This window comes from Athene noctua, chromosome 1 (genome assembly GCF_965140245.1).
Source record: "Athene noctua chromosome 1, bAthNoc1.hap1.1, whole genome shotgun sequence".
Taxonomy (NCBI): domain Eukaryota; kingdom Metazoa; phylum Chordata; class Aves; order Strigiformes; family Strigidae; genus Athene; species Athene noctua.
In genome coordinates this window covers 65,822,914-65,850,429 of record NC_134037.1, presented here as the reverse complement: position 1 = coordinate 65,850,429, position 27,516 = coordinate 65,822,914, and the positions used below count along the sequence as shown (strand labels likewise).

Genomic DNA, 27,516 nt, shown 5'->3' with positions numbered 1-27,516 from the left:
ATGAGGTAAATTATCAGCCACCCACAGGTAGGGCATCAAGTATTTGGAGAAGTGTATCAGCTTGTAGGGAGGTGGAGGCCTGTTAGGTTGTGTTTCATATCAATACCCTTAGAAGACCACTGGTTTGAGGTTTCAAAGCACAGGTCCTGATGTTTTTGCTAACAAGGGGCTACACTGAAGAATCACAGAGCCCACAGCTCAAATGTCAAATTTTTGATAAAACAATGAGTGAATAAAACTTGAAACAACTTGCACTATTGTCACTAGGCAAATATATTTGAAATAATTAAAATATATTTTCAAAAAGCTTAATATTATAGTTTGTTTTTTTCTTCGGGGCTCATATTCTCGAATAGAGTGGAGAACTGAGAGAGTAGAATTGACTACCCTTTCTGTCCCACTAAGACATATCCCACATACTCAGAGGTCTCCATCACTGAAGAGAAATGACACGTCTTCAGAACCATTAAGACATATGGTGGGTGGGTGGTGTAGGGGTTGTGTGCAGGCAAGTCCCACAGTTCTGTAAACCTTACTGGCCCTAGCAAGCTGGCTGTCTCCCACAAGTCCGTTATCAAGCAGCCTCCACATTAATAGTGTCTTACTGTAGCACATGTTCTGCACTTGAGGTACAGGTTTGTTACTCCTATCCCTGCATAAGGGAAAAAGCTTAAAATAAGGAGGGAGGAACTTGTGTGTCTCTCTAGGCCAGACTGTTCATCAGTTAACCACAACTGGTCGGAACTAGAAACCTTCACTGTTTGTTCCAGCACCAGCAACTAATTGGCTGCTGCCTCCATTGGCAGCCATGTTTAAAGAATTTTGGAGCCTGAAGAAACAGGTCTACACAGTGCATTATTTTCCCTATGGAGGAAAGAGCAAACCAGTGTTTGGGGATTGTATCTGCTTCCCATCTCCTGTGCCTTCTTCCTCTACCGGTTGGTTTTGGCTGCCTGTCACTGTTCCCCGACTTTGAAAACTCAGTTAAAATTTTGCATGTGCATTCTTTCCTGCTATTTATACTTTCTCGCCTCAGAAATAATCTCCAACAGCCTCTCTAGGACCTACTCAGCCGACAGACGTCCTTGTTCATCAGTCAATACCGTTCACCCAGAGCCCTTTGCTGCACCTCTCCGGTGGCAGAGAAGCCCCTGGGGCTTTCCTCGGGCACGCTTCTCCCAAGCGCCGCGCGGCGGTATCGCTACGCACGCATCTGCCGCAAAAGCTGCTGCAGTAAAGTACCGCTGCTACGCGATCTCCTTCCTGGTGCGCGGGAGCATCGGCCGCAAATGCCGCTTGATGGTGATCCGCTGGCTGGGCTCCGCTTTACAGAGAAGCCCTTCCAAGCAACTCTTGTGGATGGATGCGCACCCCGCCCGACAGGTAACGAGGCAGCAGCCGGGGGGCCCCGACCCCTCGGATCGCTCTTCGGGGAGGGAGAGGATAAAAGGCGACAGCTTTTAAGCGTGGCGGAGCGGGAGGAGACCAGAGCTGCTGGCGGCGAGGCAGGGAGCCCCCCGCCGTGGGACGGAGTTGGGGGTGGAGGGGAGACACACGACGACGTAGGGCAGGGCCACGCCGCTCCCCCGGGACACAGGCCCGGAGGCGGCCCGCCATCAGCGCCGCGGGCCGCCATCTTCCTTGCGGACGGCTACCCAAAACCAAGATGGCGCCGGGGCGGTGAGCGGTGCCGGTGTTTCCCCGCCCAGGGCGGAAGTGACGCGCCCGCGGCGGCGGCAGCCGCCCCCCGCTCTGTATGGTGGTTTTTTCTTTTTCCCTTTGGGCCCCGCGTCTCGTCCTCCGGCGAGACGGGAAATGGCCGCCGAGCCGCGATAAGGGAGCGGGGCCGCCGGGAGTTCCGCCCGCTAGGTGAGGAAGGGGCGGAGGTGAAGGGGCCGCGGGGAGGTTTTGCGGGACGATGGCGCGCGTAGCACGGCCGAGGCGGCCCCGGGGTGGGGGTGGTGTGTGGAAGATGGCGGGGGGAGGCCGCGGGGCAGCCGGCCGCGGGGGAGCCGGCCTCCCCCCCGCTCCCCTGCACCGCCCCTCCGCGGCGCTCGCGCCCCCCGCGCGCGGTCGCCCCTCCCGCTTCCCCTCCCCCCGCGGCCGCGCGGTGCCCGCGCGCCGCGCCGTCCCGCCCTTCCCCGCCGCGTGACCTCGGCGCTCCGCAGCCATTATCCTCGTCGCCACCCCCCTCCCCGCGCTGGCCGCGCCAGCCCCGGGGCGACGGGCCCCATCGCTCCCCGCGGGGAGGGGCCGGGCAGCCGCTGCCGCCGCTTCCTGCGGGAGTCGGGCCGAGCCGGCGTCGCTCCTCCCCGGGCCTGGACGGCGCCTCGGGGAGCGAAGGTAGAGAGCGAAGGGGCGGCGGGAGGCGGCCGCGGAGCTGCCTTGCGCTGGTTCGCGGCTTCTGGGAGCCCGCCGCCGGGGCGGGGGCGCGCGGAATGGGCGGCCTGCCCCGTTGGGCCTCCACCCCGGCCCACCTGCGTTTGCAGTCTTTCCGCCCTCCCTGTGGGAGATTAGCCCGAGGGGATCGCCGTGCAGCACTGCTTATAGCAATGTAATATCTCTCCGTTATCCTCGCGGGTGTGACTCTAAGGAGGGAAACGGTGCTGGGGTGGGTGAAAGGATGCTGCCCGGTATTGGATCAGCCTTTACGCTCCTTAGAGGAACTTCCCTTCGGGCATGACTGCGGTTCAAGTGCTTGTGCCTGAAACGCTGCTCCCGCTTCCTTCCCTGCGCGTTAACTGTTTAGAAATGCCCGCAGAAGCCGGTGAGGGGCTGGAGTGGGTTTGATGCGCCCTGCTGAAAGGGGCTATTTTATTCCCGTTGTTGATCGTACTGGAGTATATAACCTTTGCTGGATTTTGTCCTTTATTTTTCGTTCACTTTGTAAACTCCCTACTTTTCGCCCTTAATTTTTTAAATGAAAATCAGAGTCTTGTTTTTTGTGTCATAGTGATCCTTTACCAAGTCAGTGCAACTTGTCACTTGTTTTATCTCCGAGATCAAAGTTTTACCTTAACAGTAGCGGTTAAATTTTACTACAGAAAGACCCGAGGGCATACAAAACAAAGGAGCTCTTGACACTGCAAGTAGTCACTGCTTGAGTAATGTTTGGTTTATTATAAATACATAAAAACGTCCCTTAGAATAGTTGTTCTCAGTGTGGGAAGGATTGATTAAAAAGCGTGGGGTTCCAGGAAAGTGCTGTCTAGCTGTTGTCTTTCTCCTGTTTCTCCTCTTGGATAATCTCATCGCTTTAGACAAAGTAGGGAGAATAAGACGGGGTAAAGGCTGTGGTTCCGAGACGTACTCCAAGCATGCAGCTTCTTGTGACGGGGAGGGTAGGAATTGCTTCCTCCCACTCCCTTTTGATGTTGAGTGACAGGCTGTGCTGAATGGCACGAAGAGGTTTAATGTGTTACATATATATCAGTACTTGGGGCGTGACTGCCTCCCGAGCACTGGCTCCATGACTTAGTTGAGCAAGGCTTTAGTGGGCCTGGCTGTATGAAGCAATTCAGCAGGTGGAGGCTGTGGCTGAGGGAATCTTTCTTGGAGGGAAATGGGGGGTAGTATGCGCTGTGAGAAAGGGCCTGTTGCCATTGGGGATGCAGAAAACTTGGAGTGGTTGTAGGAATTCAGAAAAGGTCAGCAGGGAGCTGTCGTTTGGAGCTAGAGTGCAGGTATTTGTGTGGATTAGGTGTGGGCTGGTTGTCAAGGAGAGATTGTGGTGTAGGGGTTTGAGGAGTGCCAGAGAACATTTGGGGTTTGTTTACAAGTAGTGAAGATAGGTGAAGGAAACTACTGAAGAAAGTAAGTCTTGGGGTTACAACTGTATTCAGTTTATCTGTGTGAGAATTCTTCCCAAAGGTGGTCTGAAAAAGTGCATTGCTGTCTTGGCACTGGCCTCTGTGCAGCCTTGTGGTAAATGGGATCTGGGAGGTGATGTGGCTGAAGAGTCAGCTTTGTCTTCATCCAGAATAGTTTTCTTCTGGATTAGTTCACTGCTCCAGCTCACCGAGCCCCTGTATGAATATCAGTCTTGAAACAGGTGAGGGAGGGAAGATAGCCTTTTCTGCAGCAGCATGCTCATAGAAACCACAGTGTAAGGGCATATGGAAACTCAACGCAAACAAAAAAATCAAGAATGGCTATCCAAAACAACGTGTATCCAAAAGCATGCTAATACTTTTTCGTGTATTGACAACATTTTTAGGAATAGTCACTTTGATTTCTGTGGTTTTTAGTTGGAGGAGAAACATGCTTTTGTTTGCCAATAGTATTACATAAAAGAACAGCTACCAATCATATGATAGTTTTGCAGGGCTGATCTTGCTGTTGTTAAGATGATGGTTTTTGACTTAATTTGCAAATATTTTATATTGTTTTCTATAAAGAAATTAATGAATTAGGCAAAAAAGCTTTTTTGTTTACTGTTCCAGGTGACTTTTCATGCTGTAATTCTTACGTGAGTCTGTTTTGTGTTTGTGGCTGTGCAGATATTATAAAGATTAATATTATATAGCAACAATATAAAATAGGGGGGAAATATGCATCCCAGCTCTTATTAATACATTCCAAGATAGTTAGGGCAAATTTTCTGTGGTATTTCAGTATTTGTAAGTATTTGTAGTCATTGATGGATCTGAGTGGCATGGGTTTACAGTCACTAATGAAATGCATTCTATTCTTACTTGTGATGTGCTGCTGTTAAATTTGTGGGCATTTAAAAAAAGGAGGGAGGGAGGGGGAGAGGTAAATAATGGATAAGAAAGCATGGCAGATGTGCAAGCATTGAATACTGATGCCTTTCTTTACTGTCAATAAGACTGATGTTCTTTAATTCAGTGTATGTTATGAGGCAATATTACAAATTCTGTGGGATTTCTTGAAGAGTGTCCTATCCCCTTTTGTTTTGGCCTGGTTGTAGAATCTTAATTTCTTTTGAATCCTGAATCTCTGAATGAAAATGTGTTTTGGCAACGGCTTGTGAATTACTTTAACAAGATTTTGAATTAAATCTGTGTGACAGCTTTCAAGTAATGCTTCAAGTAATGCAAGAGAAGTGTAGACTACTAAATAACTATAACTGAAGGATAGCTAAAATAATGAAGCTAAGAGGAAGCAGTGTTTTGCTAGTGTAAGTGGGGATAACTGTCCTAAAATGTCTTCAGAAACTTCCATGTGCTATAGAACTTTTAAAATGGCTTAACTGGTATGTTTGTGTACTCTGAGAAAGCTTTAACGTCAGTGGTGTGGTAAAGAATCTTAGAAATAAATTTAAGTCATTGTAAACAGTTTTCTTTTGTTTTCCATTTTTAAAATTTGAAACATAGCAAATGTTAAGTGACATTCCTCATTGTGTTGCTTGTGGTGGTATGAGCCAGATTCTGTTGTGTATCTTGTTTTTGCTTGATGGTTACACTTGCTCTGGCTGAGACTGATTTAAGACGCCCGAGGATCCTGCTGTTAAGTTGTTAAAAAACTTACCTTGAATTTCTCTTTGGTAATGAATGTGACTTAGTATCTGACAGGTAGTGGAGTATCGTTTTTTTTCAAATGTCTAGCTTTCTTGTTAAGGTTTGGTTGTTTGGGTTTGGGGCGGCTGTGTGTGTGTGGGGGTTGTTTTTTTTTTTTTTAAAGCTGCTTGCAAGCACTGTTAAAAAGCTTAACTTCAAGTTGTTGCTGATGGCTTTGCCCATTTAGGGAAGCTTTAAAATTGCAGGGCTACCAAAAGTTTGTGGGGCTGTGTCATGAACCATATTGGAAAAATAATTTGTATTGAGACTAGTACAGGTGGTCCATACATTTTCTCATCTAATTCATTATGTGGCTGCAGAAATACTAGTGCTGGTATAAGGGAGAAGATCATCAGGAATGTGAGGAAACAAAGGATGTGAGAGATTGGACTGTTTCTTTAAAACAGAATAAGCTGGCACCGCTAGTTTAAAGTACTGTGGAGCTGCAGCACCTTCCTTTGTAATATCTCCGTTTTTTAGCACAGGAGTGAAATGATTGAGAGCCAAGCATCTCTTCCCATATTTAGGGTAGAAAGCAAGGGAAAAAGAAGCCTGAGTTGCAGGAAGAATATGGATTACAGCCCTGGTGTTTCAGGCATAGACCATGTTCCTAGCAGTCATGGTCCTCTCTTAAAAGTGCTCGGTTTTAGTGATGACATCTTGTGTCACGTTCTTAATATGCATCTTTGGCAGGCTCTGGGTCTCTTCTGAGACTAGTCTGGAGATGAGCTTCGTGCACTGAAGTGAGAGGAGGAGCTTGTCTTTTGATTTAGTGATGGATGTTGTGTAGCAACATAGCATGCTTAGCACCTCTTTTTCATTGCCCTTTACCACTCGAGCTAACCTGCCGTGGTGTTGCCACTACAAACTGACAGTGAGCATGAGTCTACAGGAGGCGGCAACGGTATTTTGTAGTTGAGATGCTTTCAGAGGAATGTGTACTTTTTTTCACAAAAAAGCTTATAGAAGCTTACTGTTACGACGGTTTTCCTACATATTTCTGTATCTACCACTAGTGTTTTCTAAATCAGCTTTAATAGAGGTTAATCAAATTTTATAGACTTGCATATTATGAGAATATTTACACAGACAAACCTTTATTCAAAAAATAGCTGTGTGGCCTTTTCACTTCTGAAGTATGAGCATTGTTTGGAAAAGGGGGGGTTTGTGTATCAACCTTCTATCTATTACAATTAAATGGAAACAAAAGCTGCAAATAGTTGAAGTTTTTTTAATTCGATATTTAAAGTTTTCTATTAAACTCTAAGAGTTTCTGTTCAAAACTCTTCTTTTAAAATGTTATATCCATACTTTTTCTTAAAAAAAAATAGGGAGAAGGGTAGCAAATATATTTTAGTTGTCAGGATTGGACATGGTATATCCAATGGCTGTTTCAAAAAAAAAACCTGTGCTGCTTCTCACCTTGCCATTTACTAAAAAAGGTACCTAAAACTGTGCAGAAGTGACTGCCAGAGTTTGAGCTTTAGTAATTTAAGATCCTGTCTTCTGCCTAGAGTTTCTAAAGGTGAAGTAAATATCTTGTTCTCTATCCCCAGAATCTAAAGACTTATATATATTAGGATTTTGGATTTCAGCTAACAGATTGTTTTTAGAAGTCAGAGATGATTTATTTATTGATTTAAAATCTTGGACTGAACTTCAACCATTTAGCTGAAGTTTGTATTACTTTTTCTGTACTAGACTTCTGAATGCTGCCTTAACCTTTGCTAGCTAATATCATCTCGCCTTTTGTCTAGACAAGATCTGAAATGGTCCGATACACTACTGTCCTCCTTCAGAGACTCATGCTTGCTCCTGATGAGAAGTAAAAACTTAATCTTATTAAAGCATATATTTTGTAGAAATTGGAAATATCTTGGTCACTACTAGTGAATGGTAAGTGGACTTTTGAAAGCGGTGTTTATGAACACAAGTGCTACATTACTTTTAGATGAAGAAAACATTGGAAACATCTGTGAACAAGTGTGCAAGTGTCATTTAGGAGCAGTGGATGTCTTACGGCTTTGGCTTTAATGATTAATTTATTGAGATGATGAATTTCTGGAAGATCCATCCTGTCTCTGTTGAATTGGGACAAAATTCCGAGTTGCTTGAGTGGAATTGGAAAGTTTGCTTAATGTTTATTTAGACTACAAATGTATACGTAGTTTTAAGGCTTTGAGGTAAAGGAAAGCTGAGGCCAGTGAAAAGTTCATTCTTTTGAAGCTGGTTTCGTTATTACAATTATGCTTTGTTTCTTTATGCCTGTAAAAACATTTTTGAAGAAGGAGATACTGATTATTTAGGTAAACTCATACGATGCATTTTAATGTATGCATTTTAAACAAGAAGATATAACAGAGTAATGCTTGTATAAATGTTGCAGAAGAAACTTAAAGCTTTCACTGTCCTAAATTCTCATCCTAGTTCTTGGTTTTGTTTTGTTGTGTTTTTTTCCAGAAAAGATAGCTCTAATTAGGTGCAGAGCTGTAGGTTAGAGTTCAGACTGGTCTAACAGTTTGCCACTGTCCTTTTTACTCCCTCCTGACTGCATGCTGTTCTTCCCCCATAATTCAGCTTGGCACTTGTTTAGCCCTTCATTAAGCCAGTTTGATAACCTAGCCTTATGAAAGTGATTTCTGGGTATGAAATCATGCTCGTTGAAGGACCCAGAAAGGGTGTCTGGGCTGGTGTGAAGGTGAGGAGGCTGAAGGAGGAGTGATAATGTATGGAAGGGGAGTAGGATTTGCCCCTTGGCAGTGGCTAGCTCTTGAGCTGCTCCAGTGTTAATGTACGGACAGCTTAACTGAGTACAAGAGTAAATTTGCCATATCTTACGTGTTGTCTTCTCATGATAAACAGATTAATGTTTGAACCCATTTAAGTGAAAGGTATTACCTTCCCTTTAGTAAAAATTCATGTCTTTGACAGTCTTTTTTTCTGTTCTGTAGGGAACAGTATTGTTGAAAGCACAAATAGAGAGTGTTGAAATAATTGCTTCATTGGCACCAACTAACAGTTTGAGGTAAGATTAACTTAATTCTATTTTTAAATGTTCTGATCGAACCCAACCATTTAAAATGAGAATTGATTTTGTTTTTCTAAAATTTAGGCTTGCAATAAAATACACTCATTTCAGAAACTTTTACATATTTTTGTATCTTTTGTAAAGGTCAGCTATCATACAGTGTATATGTACTTGTCATACATAGAATGCAAATGTATAAAGTACTATTATTGAATAAGGGGAAAATCAAATTTCCTTTAAGCTGAGATTAGGTTGTATTATAAACTTACTGTACATCTGAAGATTGGTCTGAAAATTACTTATAATAGCAAAAAACCAGAGGGTTTTTTGTTACTCTTGTGAAAATGATGCGCTTCATGTCTTTAAAAACTGAATTTATGTTGCCTATGAGTAGATGAGCATAAAAGATCATAAGCCATTTTCTGTGAGTTTAATTGAACACAATGAATTAGAAACCATCTTCTGAGTATAGGTTATGTAAATTTGCTTTTTAATGGCAGGAGCCAATAAAAGACAGGATTCAATATATTCTTCTCCAAGATAAATGATTTTTTCTTAGTTAAATGGAAAGCTAGTTTGTTTTTGGTTTTTTTTTTTTTTTCTGGGTTAGTTTCAGATGAGTTTACATTTCTTTGGGGCCATGCAAACTCATGTTACTGTGGTGGGGAAAGTCATATGGGGCAGGAGGAACCAGTCAGTAGGGGAAAGGTTGGTCTGCTTTTTTTTCAGGGGGTGGGGTGGGTATTTTACATGTGTCTGAAATCTCTGAAATTTTGTAAACTTTTAAATTAAGATCTATTGCTGTTTATTTGTCTTTATATAATTGAAATATCACCCAGGTAACAAAGATTATATAAAATAGCTTGTGACAGAGAGTGCTTGTTGTGTTGAGCTTGTGTTTTCAATACAGTAATTTTAGGCTTCCCTGCTTGTTTGCGGTACAAAAGCTAAACATTTTTTTTTTCCATTTTTGTTTGAATTATTATTAAATGACGATGATGGTAGGTATTGAACATACAAAGGCCTGAAAATGTGTAGTTATTTGTTCACAGTTTATGTTCAGGTTGTCTAATGTGATACTTTTTTTTTTTAAAGCTGGGCAGTTTCAAAAGAAAATGGTAATGGGTCAAAGCTTTTATTAAATTGGGGATTTTTAGCCACTGATCTGAAAAGGAAAAGGTGTGTATTTTTTGTAATTAGCACTAATTAATTCTAAATATTTATTTTGACTGTACATAAGAAGAAATGCTAGTTTATTGTGAGTTTATTTTCTTTTAAGACTCACTGCTTCATAATCAATTGTAGTTTTCATAGATTAATTTGGGCTGAAGAATGTAAAATTCTGTTGCAAGCCATACTATTTAACTAGTTTTTAAAATCTTTAAGCTGGCCATGCATTTTACATGTAGTTTAAAAGGCAAAGTTAACCTAAAAAGATGCAGGGTCGGCATATTGACTGGTGGAAAATCGGATCAGAGTGATTAGCTTTAGTACATGTGGTTAAGAGAAATAATACCCTTGGCTCAACCAACAACTGCTGGACAGAATTCTTCGGGGCTTTTTCTTGCTTATGTAAAAGGTACATTGTAGGGAAGTGTAAAGTCTTTTCAGAGAAGGATGGGTGCATTGGAAATGCAAGGATACTGTAAACAACACAAATAGCAAGAATTTTGTTTAAAATGTGTAATTGTCTAGATTTGTTATTTCTTGCCCTAATTTGCAGAAGCGTTTTTTTTTTTTTTCTGTTACTTCCACTCACCTTTTATAGGATCAGTTTGCAATTAGATCTGGAATATCTTTTACTGCTTACCGTTTCAGACAAATTGTGTGCACTGTAGATATGTTGAATTATTTAAAATGTGGTTGAGCTTTTAATTTACTAATAAATGTACTTATATTGTCTTCAAGGTTCTTTTGTTTAGGAAATGCTAATCCTCTTTCTAATATGCTAGTTTTAGTATATAAAAATTGTGTTCGTTTATATGGACTCTAAATAGTTGCTTCCTTTTTCCACCCCATCCCCTCACTGCTTTTCCTTTTGGGAAGGAGTACACCTACTGGGAAAAATGGGTCGATCCAACTCTAGATCCCATTCTTCAAGATCAAAGTCCAGATCTCAGTCCAGCTCTAGGTCAAGATCCAGATCACATTCTAGAAAAAAGAGATACAGGTAAATTGATGTCTTACTGCATGAAAAGTTGGTTTAGTGTATTAGTTTTTATTTGGAAATTATTTTTCAGTTGCATGATACTGTGACAAAAGCGAGCCATGTTAGTCATTAGGTAAATTCTGCTTTGAAAGTAATTTCTGTTACTTTGATTGTTGAATACTTGTTTTTTCCTCTTTTCCCGTATCTCAATTTCAGAATGCTAATGTTTTTTTGTGATTTGTGGCTTGTTTGATTCTCCACTCCCCCTTCACATGTTTTCTTGTCCAGTCTCTTTCCCTGTGATTTGTTCTGTGTTCCTCATGCACCTTTTCAGATCTGGAGTATCTTAAGGCTTCAGCAGATGAGCTTTGCTGTATCTTGTCTTCTTAGTTTCCTCCAGCCTTTTCCTCATCTTTCCTGCTAGTGGACATTACCATCTCCAATAAAAAAAGTGGCTGAATTGAATGTTTACTGCTTCATCAGCTGCTGTTCACAGGCTGGCATATTAAACTGGGGGACCATGTAACTTTGAGTTCCAGGCTGTGAACCGTGGTGGCTGAGGAGCTGAATGCCATGCTCCAGAGTGGTGATATGATAATGTCTAATAAAATGACAGGGCAGGCCCCTGAAGCTGGTCTTAATCTTGTGATGCTGAAGTCTGAGTTTCACAGGCCATAGAAGTATAGACATGTTTATTATAAACCTTCGAGAAAGAAGTAATAAATAAGATTCTAGAAGTTACTTTAAGACTGTTAGTCTGCTTCCTTTATCATTCTGACTGCATTTGAAAAAAACCTAGCATTTAGTGTCAAGGCGTGCTTTTTTTGTTTGTTTTTGGTTTTTTTTGGTTCCAACTGTCAAATGTTAATGTTTGCCTTTTAATTTTAGTTCTAGGTCTCGGTCAAGGACATATTCACGATCTCGCAGCAGGGATCGTGTTTATTCTAGAGATTATCGCAGAGATTACAGAAATAATAGAGGAATGAGACGTCCCTATGGTTACAGAGGAAGAGGTAGAGGGTATTATCAAGGAGGAGGTGGTAGATACCATCGTGGAGGTTATAGGCCTGTCTGGAACCGAAGACACTCCCGAAGCCCTAGGCGTGGCCGTTCACGTTCCAGAAGTCCAAAACGAAGGTCTGTGTCTTCCCAGAGGTCCCGGAGCAGATCTCGTCGATCTTACAGATCTTCGCGGTCCCCAAGGTCCTCTTCATCTCGTTCTTCATCCCCATACAGCAAATCACCTGTCTCTTCCAAAAGACGTGCGTCTCTGGAAAAGCAGGCAAAGAAAACTGAAGGGGCTCCTTTGCAAGATAGCCCCTTGAAAAATAAGTCACAAGATGAACAGAAAGATACATTTGAACATGACCCATCAGAGTCTCTTGACGATTTTAACAAATCATCAGCAGCTTCTGGCGACATTTGGCCTGGCCTTTCAGCGTATGATAACAGTCCAAGGTCACCCCATAGTCCTTCTATTGCCACCCCACCTAGTCAGAGTTCATCTTGCTCTGATGCCCCTTTGCTTAGCACAGCTCACTCAGCAAAGGACACACCTCAACATTCCCATTCCATTCAGCATAGTCCCGAGAGGTCTGGCTCTGGTTCTCTTGGAAATGGTTCTAGTCGTTACAGTCCTTCTCAGAATAGCCCATTGCATCATATCCCTTCGAGAAGAAGCCCTGCAAAGACAATCCCATCACAGAGCGCTCCCCGTGAGGAGGCTCGAGTGCGGTCGTTTTATCCTGAGGGTGGCGAACAGGAAACTGCAAAAGGTGGAAAGTTTATGAAAAGGTAAGAATTAAATTATAAGCCTAATGTTGCCTCTTAAAATGCTGTCCATTATAGAGTTGTGACAAGATCATTACCGTGCCCCGGAAAATGCAATATGGAATAATACAGAGTAGATACTACTAATTTTGCTTGGTTGGAATTGACCTTGAAGCATATGCCTTTTCCTCCTAAGATGCTTCAAGTGCTTGGCTGTTGGCTAGTGGAGATAGAGATGTGTACCCTTGAGGAAAAATCAGTTTGTGCTTTTCCTTTACGGTGTATTTCCTTATACTCCATTTACTGTTTAAAAAAAAAAATCTTAATTGGAATACCGCATCAGACTTGCTTGTTTGATAGTGAATTCTGTTCAGGTACTTTAAAATTTTAATGCTTCGTGTGGTTTGAAATGCAAATTTTCTGGGAGTCTAAATATGCAGATGTTATACAATGATTTCTTTGTTAACATAAACAGCATTGATTGCTAATTGTGTGGTGCAATGTAATGACTTGAATTACTTAGGAAAGAGGGTAGGTATTGATATTCTTGGAACATAGTTCTGTTGATGTGAAGGACAACATACTTAAAGTTGAATGTATTTTCCAATTAAAGTAAAATTCTTCTGTATTCTCTTAAAATGCTTCATATAGTAGTAATTTTTTTTAAAGTTGTAAAAAATCTTGCTGACACTAGACTGTTCCTGTCTAATGTGACTTGTACTTCAGTGGATTTCTTATAAAATGAATTATAGAACAAAGCTGTGACTATGCTATATAGGATTGACTGTAGGCTTTTAAATTAATTTGTCCAGTTAGTGATTTATTATGTAAACCCACACTGCTTAGAAGATCAAAAATATGACTTCCCCTATGTTAGTTGTATTAGATTTGGTGAATGTAATAGGACCTGTGTGAAAGTAGTATGTACATAAGGCAGTGGCTGAAATAATTAATTGGTAAGTGTGTTTCTTTGTTTGAGAGCTGCCTTCTAAAGGTTCCCTGCTTGTACACGATAGTGAATGTATTAAGCCTGTGTCAGATTTTGGAATTCTCTTAGGAAAGTATGGGATCTTGAAAATAATTAACTTTTTTTTATGGTATTCATTTTAACTTTTTCACTAAAAGAAGTACAAAAATTAACTGCAGTCTGAATTATCAGATTTCGTGTGAATTTGATGGAAAAAATGACTGGTGTAAGAAAATGTGAAACTGGGTACCAATTAAGAACGAACAACCAAACCACTAGTGCTTTTATAAACTCAAGCAGAGAATTTCTAGGTGTTCTACAGAAAGGCACTATATTCTTCCGATGCCTCCAGTAGTACATAAATGACACTGAGTACAGTGTTAATGGTCTTGCGAAGTGTTGCATGCTAAAGTTGAATTGCCTAGAGGAATGTGTTTTCTTCTTGGTGTGGGATTGACACAAAAGAGGAATGCAAGTGAACTGGAATGAATGCAATCCAGAGTTACCAGTCTCTTCTTTACTATCCACAGGTACACAGATGAAGAGTCTAGAGTATACCTGCTTGATAGGGGTAATACCAGGGAGAAGGAGGCCCAGAAGGAGAGAGGATCAGAAAAAGGGAGGACAGAGGGAGAAAGGGAATGGGAGGAACAGGAAACTTTAGATTTTTTCGTTGATAAAGAGACTGGGAAAGAAAAGTTTAATGACTCTGAAGGGGAGGACACAGAGGAGACAGAGGATTACAGACAGTTCAGAAAGTCTGTCCTGGCAGATCAGGGTAAAAATTTTCCTACTGCATCTCACCGGAATGCTGAGGAGGAAGGAACCAAATACAAATCTAAAATATCAATCAAGGGCAATAGAGAGAGCGATGGATTTAGAGATGAGAAAAGTTATAAGCTTAAAGAGACTGGCTATGTAGTGGAAAGGCCTAGTGCAACAAAAGATAAGCACAAGGAAGAAGACAAAAGTTCTGAGAGACTAATGATGAAGAAAGAAACTCAGTCACCTGAGCAGGTAAAGTCTGAAAAGCTCAAAGAACTCTTTGATTACAGTCCCCCTCTACACAAGAATCTGGATGCGAGAGAAAAATCCACCTTCAGAGAGGAGAGCCCACTTAGGATCAAAATGATAGCCAGTGACTCCCATCGTCCTGAAGTTAAACTCAAAATGGCACCGGTACCTCTTGATGATTCCAATAGGTAAATTATTCCACTTTACAGTGTGGTTCTCCACCTGCTTGTAGTGTCATTCATCTTTATTTAAACTAGTGGTTTCTTTTTGTGTGTCTTCTTTTTTTTTGTTGTTGTTGATGCATTTTAGACCTGCTTCCTTGACTAAAGACAGGCTGCTTGCTAGCACACTTGTCCATTCCGTCAAGAAGGAGCAAGAGTTCCGATCCATCTTTGACCACATTAAGTTGCCACAGGCCAGCAAAAGCACGTCAGAGTCATTTATTCAGCACATTGTCTCGTTGGTTCATCATGTCAAAGGTATGTATGCATTTTATCGTACCAAATACACGTCTGTACCAAATACACGTCTGACAACTTAATTTCAGCCTGTTTGCTATCTCTAGTACAGGAAGATTTCAGCCCTCTTTTAATGTTGAATTAGTTAGACTTTCTTCCTTTTGAGCTCCACACAAAAATAATTAGAAGAATAATAGCCACAGAAGCTGGTATAAAAAATCCCCAAGCAGTGTAGAGCATAATATCATTTATACTATGTTACAGGATAAATTTTTGAGCCTAAGTAGCTTATAAAGTTTGAATTCTTGCAGTGTAGTGTAAACATACTATGTCATTCAATCTTTCTTACTTAGTTTCATTTTAGTGGCATTAACATACAATTTTAATATTAAAGTGGTGCAGTGTGAGTTGACAGGTGTCTTTTGAACTGTAAATACAGTGGCATTCCATTTGGAGCACCCTAGAGGTCATTTACAGGTTCTTATTGAAGGCTTTTTTTGTCTTAATAAGATTAAAGAAAAATTGTGCTCTAAATGGTACTATAATACACAGATACTTAATTTAATTCCTATTTGACAGTATTGTAAGTGCTAGAGCCAGGAATTTCACTTTCAGGAACTTGGCAGTGGCTATATAAATCTCCATTAAGTGAATTGCACAATAATTGTTTTCTTTTTTAACATAATTTCTTTAATTTAACAGCAGTGGCTGTTGCTTACAATAAACACACTAAAACCCCCAACCAACCACCACCACCAAAAAACCCCACCAAAACCCAAACCCAGACCATCAAGGCAGATGTGAACCTAAATGAAATGCATGTTCTGTCAGAGTTTTCTGATGGAAAAATAGATAATTCCTTAAAATCCAGTGAGGATATCTGGAGAGTCCTTTAGATGCTTTTTTCCATAGCATTTTATGTCACTGGGCTACTGTTTTGTTCTTGTGTTTAATATAGTGAGATAATATGGAAGAATTTGCTGGTGAAAATAATTTTGCTCTATCATCATACAAAGGGGGAATGTGAAAATGTTTAATTAGATGAGCACTTTCAGTGGTGCATCTGTAAGCATTGTTTTTCGGGATGCTTTAGCTTCTAAAATTGCAGAGATTTGCGTGCCAGAAGTATGTGCTAACGTTCTGTTAAAAGCCTCATTTTATTGGCAAAATTCAGATTGCTAAGGCCAAATGTTTTCCTGCATTTTTAATTACTTATAAAGAAGCAAGTAATAGTCAACAAGAATAGATTATGATAATGTGTTGAATACTTATTGGGACACCTGTGTAGAGTATAATGATTCATTGTGAAAATATCTATTTTATTGATATGTAAAGTGATCTACGGCTCAGTCCAATAAGAACTTTAAGTTTTTGCTTATATGGTACCTGTGTAGGCTGTAGGTGAACTATTATTCCTGAAACTCACATGTTGATCACAGAATAGTCTGTTTTTCTGTAAATTTTTGTATGTTAAAGAAATACCTGGTAAATGTAAGAACTTAACAGCCTGTCTGGTCAAGTTATTAGAAAATGTACAGTTACAGTTGTTTTTGAAAGCAGAATCTCTCTTTAAGTTTCAAATTTACTGTGGTCTGTGATCAGATTTTAGTAACTCTTTTGACAAATTGAAGTTATGTTCATTATTGGTGTGATGCGACCAGTCTGAACAGCTCTTTATTAATGTAGAGCTGAAAATGCCCAGTGATGTTTTCTTTTTCATTGTAACTAGGTCCTGGAATGTGTTTTGAAATGGCAAAATCCATGTTACAAAAGTAAAATAGCTGTTGAAAGATACAGATGCCAAACAGGCAAAGTTGAACCTTCTGTCTTCCTGGCAAAAATGGCATAAAAACAGAGTTGCTAGCTCAAATTCCTGTGTTTGATGGAATTATGATTGAGGCACTACCCTTGTAGTGGCCGTTTCAAGTTTTAATGGTTGGTTATGAGACAAATACTGGATGCCGGGCGGTAAGTTGATACAGATGTATGTTGACCTGTTAAGCGGATAGCTTGCTTCATATGTAACATTTCATAGCTCATGACTTTATGTATTTCTATATTACATTTAAACACATTTGTTGAGCTGGTTTAAAAACTGAGTTTTGCTGTTGCTAATTTAACTGTCTCTGAAAGAAAGAGAAAATTTGTCAGAGAAGTTGTCAAGTTTGCCAAGATGCCAGATGCTTAAGTGAATTTATTTATATATAGGTGTGTTAATTGTCTTGAATTGTTTATCATCACAACTTCAAATCAAGAAATTGTATTCCTTTAAGAAATTACTTGTTAGGTCATTCATGTAGTTATTGAAGCATATGTTACTTAAGTGTTTTCACTGAATTAACTCTTAAGTTAAAGATGAGGCGAATAGTAAGATGTACTTATTGCAAGTATTCATGACTCAAAGTAACTTCATTTTCTCTACGGGCAAAGTATAAAATAACTGTTAAGAAATTGCTTCCTTTCTCTTTCACGAGAGGAAAATGTCATTGAAAATGAGCAAGTCTAATCAGTAAATGATGCTTGAGTTAGATGTAAGACAGTCATGGCATAGTTATAAGTAGACTTGCAGTGGGTTACAGAATATGTAAAAATAGGGAAAACACCACATTACTTATCCTGATAGATTTATTGAAAATACTGTGTTTTTTGCCTGCTACTTGCCTTTCTGTCAGGAGTAAAATACCTGTCAGTTGAATTAAACTAATGAAACAGTGTTTTTCTATTGTAACCAACAGAGCAATACTTCAAGTCAGCTGGAATGACCCTAAATGAGAGATTCACTGCATATCAAAAAGCTACTGAAGAACACTGCACACGGCAAAAGAGTCCAGAAATACATAGGTATATGTTAACTGCATATGTAGATGCTTTGTGTTTCAAATAATGTCTGCTAATATTTCTTTTGAGAACCCAAAATACCTTTTCTGATCTGTATGGAGTAATTTGTCAATTTCTGTGTAAATACAAAATACTAAAAAAGCCCACCAAAATCCCTTTCTGTAAAAGAGAACTCATCTGAGCCAAGTCTGGCTTCATCTGTGGTTTTGTAGCAGATGTCTTCTCTACCTCTGTATCTCATTTAGAATATATTTACTTTTCTCACATGCAGTGCTCAAATATTGAGGGGCATATGTTTTGAAGATGAAAAGAAGCCCTGTACATGCATCTTTATTCTTCAGTGTGAAATGTTCCATCTCATACTACTTTAGTTTTTGTGTGTGTTAATTTACATCAGTTTTTTGAAAAATCTGAGAGCCTGAAAGGTAAGAGGGTAGGCATGCAGACGTAGTTTCTGGTCATTTGCTACAGTTTTATGATGCAGTGTACTATATTTGTGTTGCATGTGAGGATATGTTATCTCCATATTCAGTATCCAACTCTACAAGTTTTCTTAACTGTTTTGTTTTTTTGACTTTACAGCCAACTGTCATATTGTTGATGACTTCTTGGGGAGGGTGTGGGGGGGTGGATATTCAACTGGCTGCATATGTTTCGAAATAACTCATTAAACATTTTTTGTATCTTCAAAGCTGTACAAAATGTGAAAAATCAAACTGCCTGTTTTCTGAATTTGTGTTTTTAGTGTACTTCACACAGAACAGAACCAAGGTTTTTAATTTTAAGTCTGCTTCTGTATTCTGATGGTGGGGCTTTATGAGCGAAAAGGTTGTTCTACTGCAAAAATGCCTTATTTCTCAGTTTTCTGTTGAAATGTCTGAGGCCATTAACAGTCACATACACATATGGCAAGACACTGCTTTTATTTTACATTTAGGAGGATTGACATCTCTCCAAGTACCCTGAGGAAGCATACCCGTTTAGCAGGTGAAGAGAGAGTCTTTAAAGAAGAAGGTCAAAAAGTAGGTTCTAAGTAAACATCCTATCTGCATTTCTAAACTTAATTTATTGTGTTTCCCTTTAAATCTGAATTTTAACTTCGTATTTGTGTATACAAATGCAAAAAAATTTGTATGTATTGTCTCTGGAGTACTTGCATTTAGAACAGGTTGGTTTTGGGTTTTTTTCCCTTCAAGTAAAACATGTCACCAAAAAGCCAGTTTATGTAGCTTGATTTTTGCTGTGTTGATAATGTGGTATATACGGTCAAGTCTTCTCCTACCTTTCCTTTCTGCTTGGACATTTCTTGTAAGTTTTGTTGACGCTAAGCTGCCCAAGGACAAAGAACAGAAGGGGGGGAGAAAAAATATATGGAGGTGGTCAGTGAGTAGTATGGTTGAATTGCAAAGGTCATTGTGCTCTGTTAAAAACAATTTGCCAGAAGAAATTAATACTTAAACATCCTCCCAAACCATGTATAATGGTCTGTCTGCATCAAAAAATGGATATCCCATTGGCTTGATGGGAATGCTTGTCTGAAACTGAAATTCTTAGCTGTTTATTTTCTAGATCTAGCTGTTGCATGTAAAGGGCGTTCACTTGAAGTCAGTTTGTGTGCTGAAGAGTTTGTTGAAAAATACGTAAATTCTTTTTGCTTTTTTGGAAACTGATGCACAACTTGCTTTTTCATTCAGACTGTCTTCTGGATGGTTTATTTCAAAATTTTGTTCCAAAATATATATTTGTTTACAGGGAGATAAAAAATTAAGGTGCGATTCTGCTGATCTTCGGCATGACATTGACCGACGTAGGAAAGAGCGAAGTAAAGAGCGAGGAGACTCAAAGGGTTCCAGGGAATCCAGTGGGTCAAGAAAGCAGGAGAAAACTCCAAAAGATTACAAGGATTACAAATCTTACAAAGATGACAGGTAAATATTTGAAGTCCTTGTATAGGTTTTTAGCTTCTAATTAGCCTTTTGTAATTGTAAGCTTAATTGCTTTCAATTTTCAATGTATAATGGAACATTTAAATTTAAACAATTAAAATTATTTGTTTTACAGCAAATATGTATTATCTGTCTTTTACACGGCTTATGGTGGATGAGGACAAAAACTTTGGAATAGCAAGCTAACACTGAAAAAAAAAATGACAAATTAATCTGTCCTATTATCCAGGCTACATCAGGAGGTTGGACTTCAATGCAGTACATTTCTATAAACAGTTTGTGTAAGAACTTTGGTTCGTTATGCTTGATTCCGCACTTTTTCAACTCATAACACCCAGAGTATGAGAATCTTACTGATACTTAGGTTTTAACATGGGTGAGAAGGGGAATTATTATTTTTTTCTAAAGCCAGTGGGCTGTTCTTAAGAAAGAAATGTTAGCATATCTCAGTGGATACTGTAGCAGTGGTAAGAGTTACTTCAGGTATGACCTTCCTTTGACTAGAATATTAAAATCTTGTAAAATCGGGTCAAAATAGTACCACTATGGGGTTACTAAAAGTCTTGCTGTAGGAATTTTTTTTTCCTGCTTTGTACTGGATATACAATGAACACTTACTTATGCTTCCTGTCTCCCATTTACTTCCTGACTTTGGTATCCACATTATCTTCCACTGGCTAATTCTGTACAGCCATCTACGTAGGGAAGCCCACACCATATCTTCTGAACAGTGTGCAAACTGAACTATGTAAAGTTACTGTAAAACTTTGCCGTGAGGGTTTTCTTCCCTTCAACTTCTGTTTTATTGCCTCAGAAGAAAGGCAGATTTTAAAAGTAATAGAATTTCTTCATGGCATCAAAACCCAGAAAACCTGTATTTGCAGTTTGCAGACTGCTGCTTTCCAACTCGCTAGCAGTAACATACATTTAGTGCATTTAAATGTGTAAGAGGAGGCTGGAAAGTGGAACTATATTTCACCTTAACATCTGAAATATGTAACATGTATGTGACTTTTTAACCAGACGGGGGATAGTTTTTCATAAAATATAAAGAGACCCTTTTAGTATAGCATGTTATAGATTACCTAGTACTTTTAAAATAGCACACAGTGTATCTTTTTATTTTTCAGTAAACAAAAAAGAGATCAAGACCGTGCTCGGTCCTCTCCATCTTCCTCCCCATCTTCTTCCTCATCCAGTTCTCGAGAAGAAAAGGATTGCAAGAAAGAGAGAGATGAAGAGTTCAAAACCCACCATGAACAGAAAGAATACTCTGGTTTTGGAGGAGTCAGCAGGCCAAGAGGCACCTTTGTAAGTTGCTCTCTTCTTCTTCCCCCAAGTTATGAACATTTCACCAATAGTAATAGTATAACAAATAAAATGAGGCAATGTTGCAGTGAATGATGTTAGGCTAGACTTCTTTCCTAGCAGTGATTCTCAATATGTCATGTACCAAACCTGAAAAGTTTTCTTCCCCTGCACTGCTCAATAGCAGTTAATTGGCGTGTAAATATGCACTAGCATGCTATTGGAGACCCTAGCGTAAGAGTGGGGAAAACGATTTCTTGCTTATTCCTTGCTCATTTGTAATTGTGGTGTTTCGTAACAGGATATGAATATTTGCCTTTCTGTAAAGATTAAATCTTGTGATCTGTTACCTCTTAAGTCCCTGCAGCTTCTGTTTTTCCCTGTCATTTTCAGTTTGGTTTTGCCCTTGTGATGCCTGCAACTTGTTAAATAGAGAAGGGCACATAATAACATATATCAATCTTGAAACAGCTGTATTGAGGAGAGGAGATGGTATACTTGTTTTTCAGTGTTTCTTTGGCCTGGACTAGCCACAGTGAGCATCAAAGCTCATTAATTTAGCTCTGGAATGTGTTTTAGCATTGTGATTTGGAAAGTGACACATTGACCACTGTAGTCTTCAGAAAAATCTTAAAAATTCCATATTAATGATATTACTGATAATTAATTGGGAAATGTAGAAGCATGAGGAAAGACTAGGAATCAATAAAGGAGGCCTTGAAAAGATAAGGAACACTTTAAAACCAAAACAAAAAACCCCTAAACAAAACACAGGAAAAAAAGCAACCAAAACAAAACACAGGAAAAAAAAAAAAAGGCAAGTTCCATGTTTGGGTGGAGAAAAATTGTCAAATAGAATTACATAATGGATAGGAGTAATTTCATACTTTCACAGTAATTCTTTTATGTAGCCTGTAATTAAGACTAAATAATGCTAAAAGTCATTGTTTGGTATAAGTGTAAAAGAAATTTTGAACCACATGTGAGGGTGTCTGAAATGCATGTGAGGTGTGCAACACTTAAGGTTTGAATCTTCCATCTCAAAAACTGTACCTATGTAGAAGAAAATTCAGAGTTCAAAATTTCTAACGCTGACAATGCATAATTTTCTCCTTTCTTGTTATTTTTTAAATACAATTGTACTAAGGAAGATCTATATAGCATAAATACATAAATTCTTGAATGGTGTAGGCATCAAATATGGCAATATCAGCTGTATAAGGTAGTGGCACCAAGTTAAACAAAAGTAGAGCTTAATACCCCCTCACCTCTCAAAGAAAATCAGTCGAAGAAAATTTATTAGTAGAAGCCTTACTGCTTTATAAAACCGGATTGTACATATTGCAAAAGAGATGCTACTGTTCGTAAAACTTAAGTAGATGTGAATTGTAAATTTAATAGACTTCTAGTAATTTAACTGCTGGTGACTGCCAGTTGTGACTTACACACTAATAACTGGTTAATGTTCTTTAAGGACGTACATGGTCACGCACAGGCTTATTGAATAAACCGCATCTGAACAGGAGAATCCAAATAAGCCAACCTTTTGACTCAAATACTCTTTGTAGGGCTACAGTATGGGTAGTATTGAAACCTACAGACTGGCTAGTGTAGGAATGTTTTTGTAATTTAGGCTAATAGTGGCTGCATTTCAGTAAATACTGCTTTGCTTTTGGAGTAAATAAAATGTTTTGATTGTGAATCCTCCTCAAAGCACAAAGCCTTGATACACTGGGAGAGCATAGCTTGCTGGTTAGGGGAGACTTCAGTGTATGCTGAGCCAATTTCATGTTAAATCAGCAATGACTTTTCACTAGCACTTGCTGATAGGCTATGATGTTTAATTGTAGACTTCTTCTACATAAACATAATGAATAGTTTTGAAGTAGGAACACAAAAGTGAGAACCTTTTAATGACACTGTCATTGATATCCAGCTCTTAAAGATTCTGGGTGTAACAGTTCTGGTTAAAAGTTGACTATTTTCTATAGAAAATGTAGTTATGTCATTTTTGTGATGGTCTTTACAGTAAGCCCATAAAGATAACATCATAATGGATTTTACCTCCTGTATTTCTTTGCCTGAAAGATGGTCTGATAGTGGGAGAGTGCTGATACAGTGTTGAGGAAAGCTCTAGATATTTTTCCTAAAGGGAATCTGATCATAGGACCTAATACCAGGAAATAATGATTCCCCCCCCCGCCCCCATCCTATCATAATTTTATCTCTACATCCTTTTCGGCCCCCCCCCCACTGTGATACTGCTTATTGTGTCCTAATTTTGTAAAAGTTTCAAAGCTATTGGAAATAAAGTATGTAGTATTTCCTTTCTTGTATGGTTTTTTTTAGGTGATAGTCTGTCACTTTACAAGTGATTCTCCAAGCAATTATTTTTTCTTTTTTTTCCTTTTTTTTTTTTCCTACAGTGATTAGATAAATCTCATGAACATTTTATGGATTGTTTTTCAGCCTGATTTCAGAGTAGTTTAAAAAATGTCCAGTATAAATTCCGCATTAGAAGTGTTGAGGCTCTGTGGAATTAAGTGTGCATAATACTTGAAGTTAATTATAACTTTTTTCATCTATACTTAAGTAACATTTTTAACAAATTAATTTCTAGTCGTGTTTTTGTACAGTTAGTCTGAAGACCCAGTTCTGTGGTTTTAACTAGGCTGTTACAGAAATGGTGTTCTGTAGTAACCACAGGTTTTAGCAGTCTTCCCGACCTAACACTTCTTCTCCCCTTGAATGGGTGATATAAACTCTTATTTATTGTTTTCTGCAAGTTAAAAATTTACATGCTGGGGAAACTGTATATTACTATGTAGTGTATTCTGAAGTATTTTCTTTATTGCTGAGACTTTTTAGCCTAACATATTAAAATTCTGTAAATTCATTATAAAGGATATTTAAGACACTTTTTCACTTGAAGCATAGCTGCTCTGTACAGTACATACTATTGATTTTTCTGAGTAAAGAATTTACTCATCTGAAATTTAATTTGGCCTAAAGTACATTCCTGAATCTCAGTTCAAAATGTTTGAGTAACACAAAGTGGATATACTTATTTGAAAACTGCATTGTTTGTATGTATTTTTAGAATCACTTTCTCATAACTGATACAGCTGACTCCGTAAATGACCTTTCTTTTCCCTCTGACAGTTTTCTCCCTCTTTCAGTCTAGTTTTTCTGCTTGTTTTTGTCTGTGAACAGCTTCAGAAGCTTCTTCTGACCTTTTGTTGCAACGCAGTGGTTTACTAGCAGTCAAACGAAATTTCTTGGTGATTGTGGGTGAATTTATGCCAAGAACTCAAATGTGTTTCAATTAAGTTTCACAGAATCATTATTTCAAAGTGAATGCTTGAATATATTACTTAAGGTAATATGTGAATTTGAAAATGGTTTTACACTTGCAGATACTGTAATTAATCATAGAAAGAGCATTTTTTCAGTAGTAGAGAACTTGAACTCTTCTTTGTGGTTTTATGTAAATGGATTAAATGACATCTTGGTTAATCAGTTTCGAATTAGGGGCAGAGGAAGAGCCAGAGGAGTCTTTGCTGGAACAAATACTGGTCCCAGCAACTCAAATACTACTTTTCAGAAGAGACCGAAGGAAGAGGAATGGGATCCTGAATATACCCCAAAAAGCAAGAAATACTTCTTGGTGGGTGTGGAGAACTCAATATTTTATGCATGCTTTTTTTTTTTTTTTTTCCAAACTTTCTACAAGCGTAGAAGTAGCATGCATGTATGGACAGGGAGTTCAGTTAAGTAATCATGAGAGTATCAGGGTGGTTGTAGTTCTGCTTTTTGTGCATCTTTCCACAGCAGGCTGGCAGTAACTGGGGCCTGCCATGGAATTAATCTCAAACTTTCATCAGTGAGTGGGAAAGAAGGCAGACTCAGACTAAAATGATTTTTTAAAAAAATTTTAAACCAAAAAGACTTGTGCTGTGTTTTCCTGGATTTCATTTGAGCTTTGTCTTAGATTTGTCTAAAAGTCTGCGGAAGTGGAAGATCAGGGAAAGCTGACAGTATCTGTTATTAGCAGTCCTTCTGTTTCTAGTTGAGTAGTGTGATAGTCATAAGAAAATCACCTTAGTTTTGATGCTTTTTGTCTATCTGGATTATGAAAGGAGAACTGTTGATGTAACCACCCAGTAAGTAGTGTAGCATACTGAATATGCAGACTTTCTTCCAGTTGATCTCCTTAGCAATGCAAACTTCTAAGGACATAGTTTCACCATGGAAAAATGCTAAGTAGTGAAGATTAGACATTCTCCTGGAGCATTGTAGTTTGTTACAAATACGTGTCGTGGTTTAACCCCAGCCAGCAACTAAGCTCCATGCAGCTACTCACTCACTCTCTCCTCCCCCCTCCCAGTAGGATGGGGAGGAGAATCGGGGGGGGGGGGGGGGGGTAGTAAAAATCTTGGGTTGAGATAAGAACAGTTTAACTAAAATAAAGCATAACAATAATAAAATGTAATAGAATTATAATGAAAAGGAATCTTTTTAAAAAGAGAAATAAAACCCAAGAAAAGTGATGCACAGTGCAATTTGTCACCACCTGCTGAACGATGCTCGAGCAGCAATTCATTCCCCGCAGCCAGCCCCCCCACCCCCAGCCCCCCCGGTTTATATACTGATCATGACATCCTACAGTACAGAATAACCCTTTGGCTAGTTCGGGTCAGCTCTCCTGGCCAGGCTCCTTCCCAGCTTCTTGTGCACCTCCTTGCTGGCAGAGCATGGGAAACTGAAAAGTCCTTACCTTAGTTGTTGCAAAGTATCCTAAACCGTCAGTATGTTATCAACATTATTGTCACACTGAATCCAAAACACAGCACTGCACCAGCTACTAGGAATAAAATTTAACTCTATCCCAGATAACAGGTAATCCAAGAAATAATGCAGTCACAATTTGTATGTTTGTACAAGGAGTTCTCTGTCTCCCCACACATATATAAACTTCTCTGATCTATAAACATAGAAAGGGATGTGATAATCTTTTAATTAAGAAATTGTGATAGCTAGAACAAATAATGGTAGCTATTGCACTTTTTTCTTATCTCTAAAAATGTTCTTCAGTTTAAAAAAAAAAAGGCCTTTTCTTATAATACATAATTGCTAATAAACTGCTCTACAGAGGTGTGGTATGTGTTTAATCAGATTCCTTTCCAAATCACAAGTAAAAAAAGCAGATGTTGAAGCAAGTGTACCTCACTCTTCTAAATATAAACCATTTCTATATTACGTAATTGTCTGTAATGTTCATGCAGTGCATAAAATGATTGTCAGGAGACTTACCAAACTATGTAAAGCTATATTTGGTAGTAAGATGGCAAACTTCAAGCTAATTAACCAGAGAAACTCAGCTGTCATTTGTTAATGTCAGGTTTAAACTTAATTTGCCCTATGTTGCGCAGGTGAAGCAGGGTTTCTGAAAACTGCCTTCAATTACCTTTCCTTCATAAGTATAAAGAACTAACCATGACAGAGGTCAAAACTAGTTGAGTAGTTTAGTTCTTCTGACTGCAGACAAGTGACAGATAATTGATTTGTTACAAACATTTGAATAGACCCACAGCTAATAAGGGCTCTTAAAACAATTTCACTGTTGTGGTTTTAGTTGCAGCATGATCAATTCTAAGGATATACTTCATAATGTATTCTATAAATTACAACCTGAACTGTTAAAAGGTTATCTTGATTTTTTTCCTATAAATACAAAGTACTAATATTTAAGGGGTACATTTAAGAGGTGTTCTAACCTCGTTCTCTGTCTGGTATTATTGTAGCATGATGACAGAGATGACGGTGTGGATTACTGGGCCAAAAGAGGAAGAGGCCGTGGTACTTTCCAGCGTGGCAGAGGGCGCTTTAACTTCAAAAAGTCAGGTAGCAGTCCGAAGTGGACACATGACAAATATCAAGGGGATGGGATTGTGGAAGATGAAGAAGAAACAATTGAGAATAATGAAGAAAAGGACAGACGCAAAGAGGAAAAGGTAAACTGTTTAGTGTTCAGACAGTTTATCTTTCAGTATCTCAAGTAATTGCATGGGTGTGGGAGGGGATCACTTTAAAAGGTTTGGTTATTAACAGTTTACAACAAGACTGTTTTCTTTCTTTCCACAGGAATAACCCTGGAAGAAAGTTGTAGCTGAAAGAGCAGCTCTTGCACCACCCACCCAACATTTTTAATATGTTTTTTTGTTGTCAAATGAATGTAAGCATTTTACTTAAATTTTACTGTTGGAAAGTAGTTTAGAGGGATTGTTTTTGTTTTAAGCCTTTAGAAAAAAAAAATCTTGATATAGTAAACTATGTTAATGATCGTACAGGTAGAAAGTAAAATATTTGTAACAACTTTTAAGAAATTTTACTGTTTGTTATATGCAGTGTAATTCTGCTTTGTCCAAATATATGGTCAAGTACAACTCTAAAAGTTTTGATTCTCCCCTATGTCTGTGTTTTATTCTGAAGTAAACTTACAGCTCTGCACACCTGAAA

At 38.9% G+C, this 27,516-nt stretch overlaps 1 protein-coding gene across 16 annotated transcripts; it reads left to right on the top strand.

Annotated features, from left to right (window-relative positions):
- Positions 1-1,238: 1,238 nt before the first annotated feature.
- BCLAF1 (BCL2 associated transcription factor 1) lies at positions 1,239-27,516 on the top strand. Of its 16 annotated transcripts, XM_074896388.1 has the most exons (15): positions 1,245-1,383; positions 7,277-7,415; positions 8,471-8,544; positions 9,643-9,726; positions 10,594-10,717; positions 11,585-12,490; positions 13,964-14,635; positions 14,757-14,926; positions 17,641-17,746; positions 18,681-18,765; positions 19,496-19,671; positions 20,820-21,000; positions 24,518-24,664; positions 26,802-27,011; positions 27,142-27,516. In XM_074896388.1, the coding sequence occupies exons 5-15, from the start codon at positions 10,614-10,616 to the stop codon at positions 27,145-27,147; spliced, it is 2,763 nt and encodes a 920-aa protein (XP_074752489.1). In that variant the 5' UTR covers positions 1,245-1,383; positions 7,277-7,415; positions 8,471-8,544; positions 9,643-9,726; positions 10,594-10,613; the 3' UTR covers positions 27,148-27,516. The 16 variants fall into 16 exon arrangements, 14 of the variants coding, with proteins under 14 accessions (XP_074752491.1, XP_074752494.1, XP_074752492.1 ...); XM_074896386.1 differs by lacking the exon at positions 7,277-7,415; XM_074896381.1 differs by lacking the exon at positions 9,643-9,726.

Excerpts from the sequence above, each read along its gene's own strand:
- BCLAF1 (XM_074896379.1), top strand. The coding sequence starts at position 10,614 with ATGGGTCGATCCAACTCTAGATCCCATTCTTCAAGATCAAAGTCCAGA. Across the intron at positions 12,491-13,963 it reads GGTGGAAAGTTTATGAAAAG|GTACACAGATGAAGAGTCTA; the intron begins GTAAGAATTAAA and ends TACTATCCACAG. Across the intron at positions 14,636-14,756 it reads CCTCTTGATGATTCCAATAG|ACCTGCTTCCTTGACTAAAG; the intron begins GTAAATTATTCC and ends GATGCATTTTAG.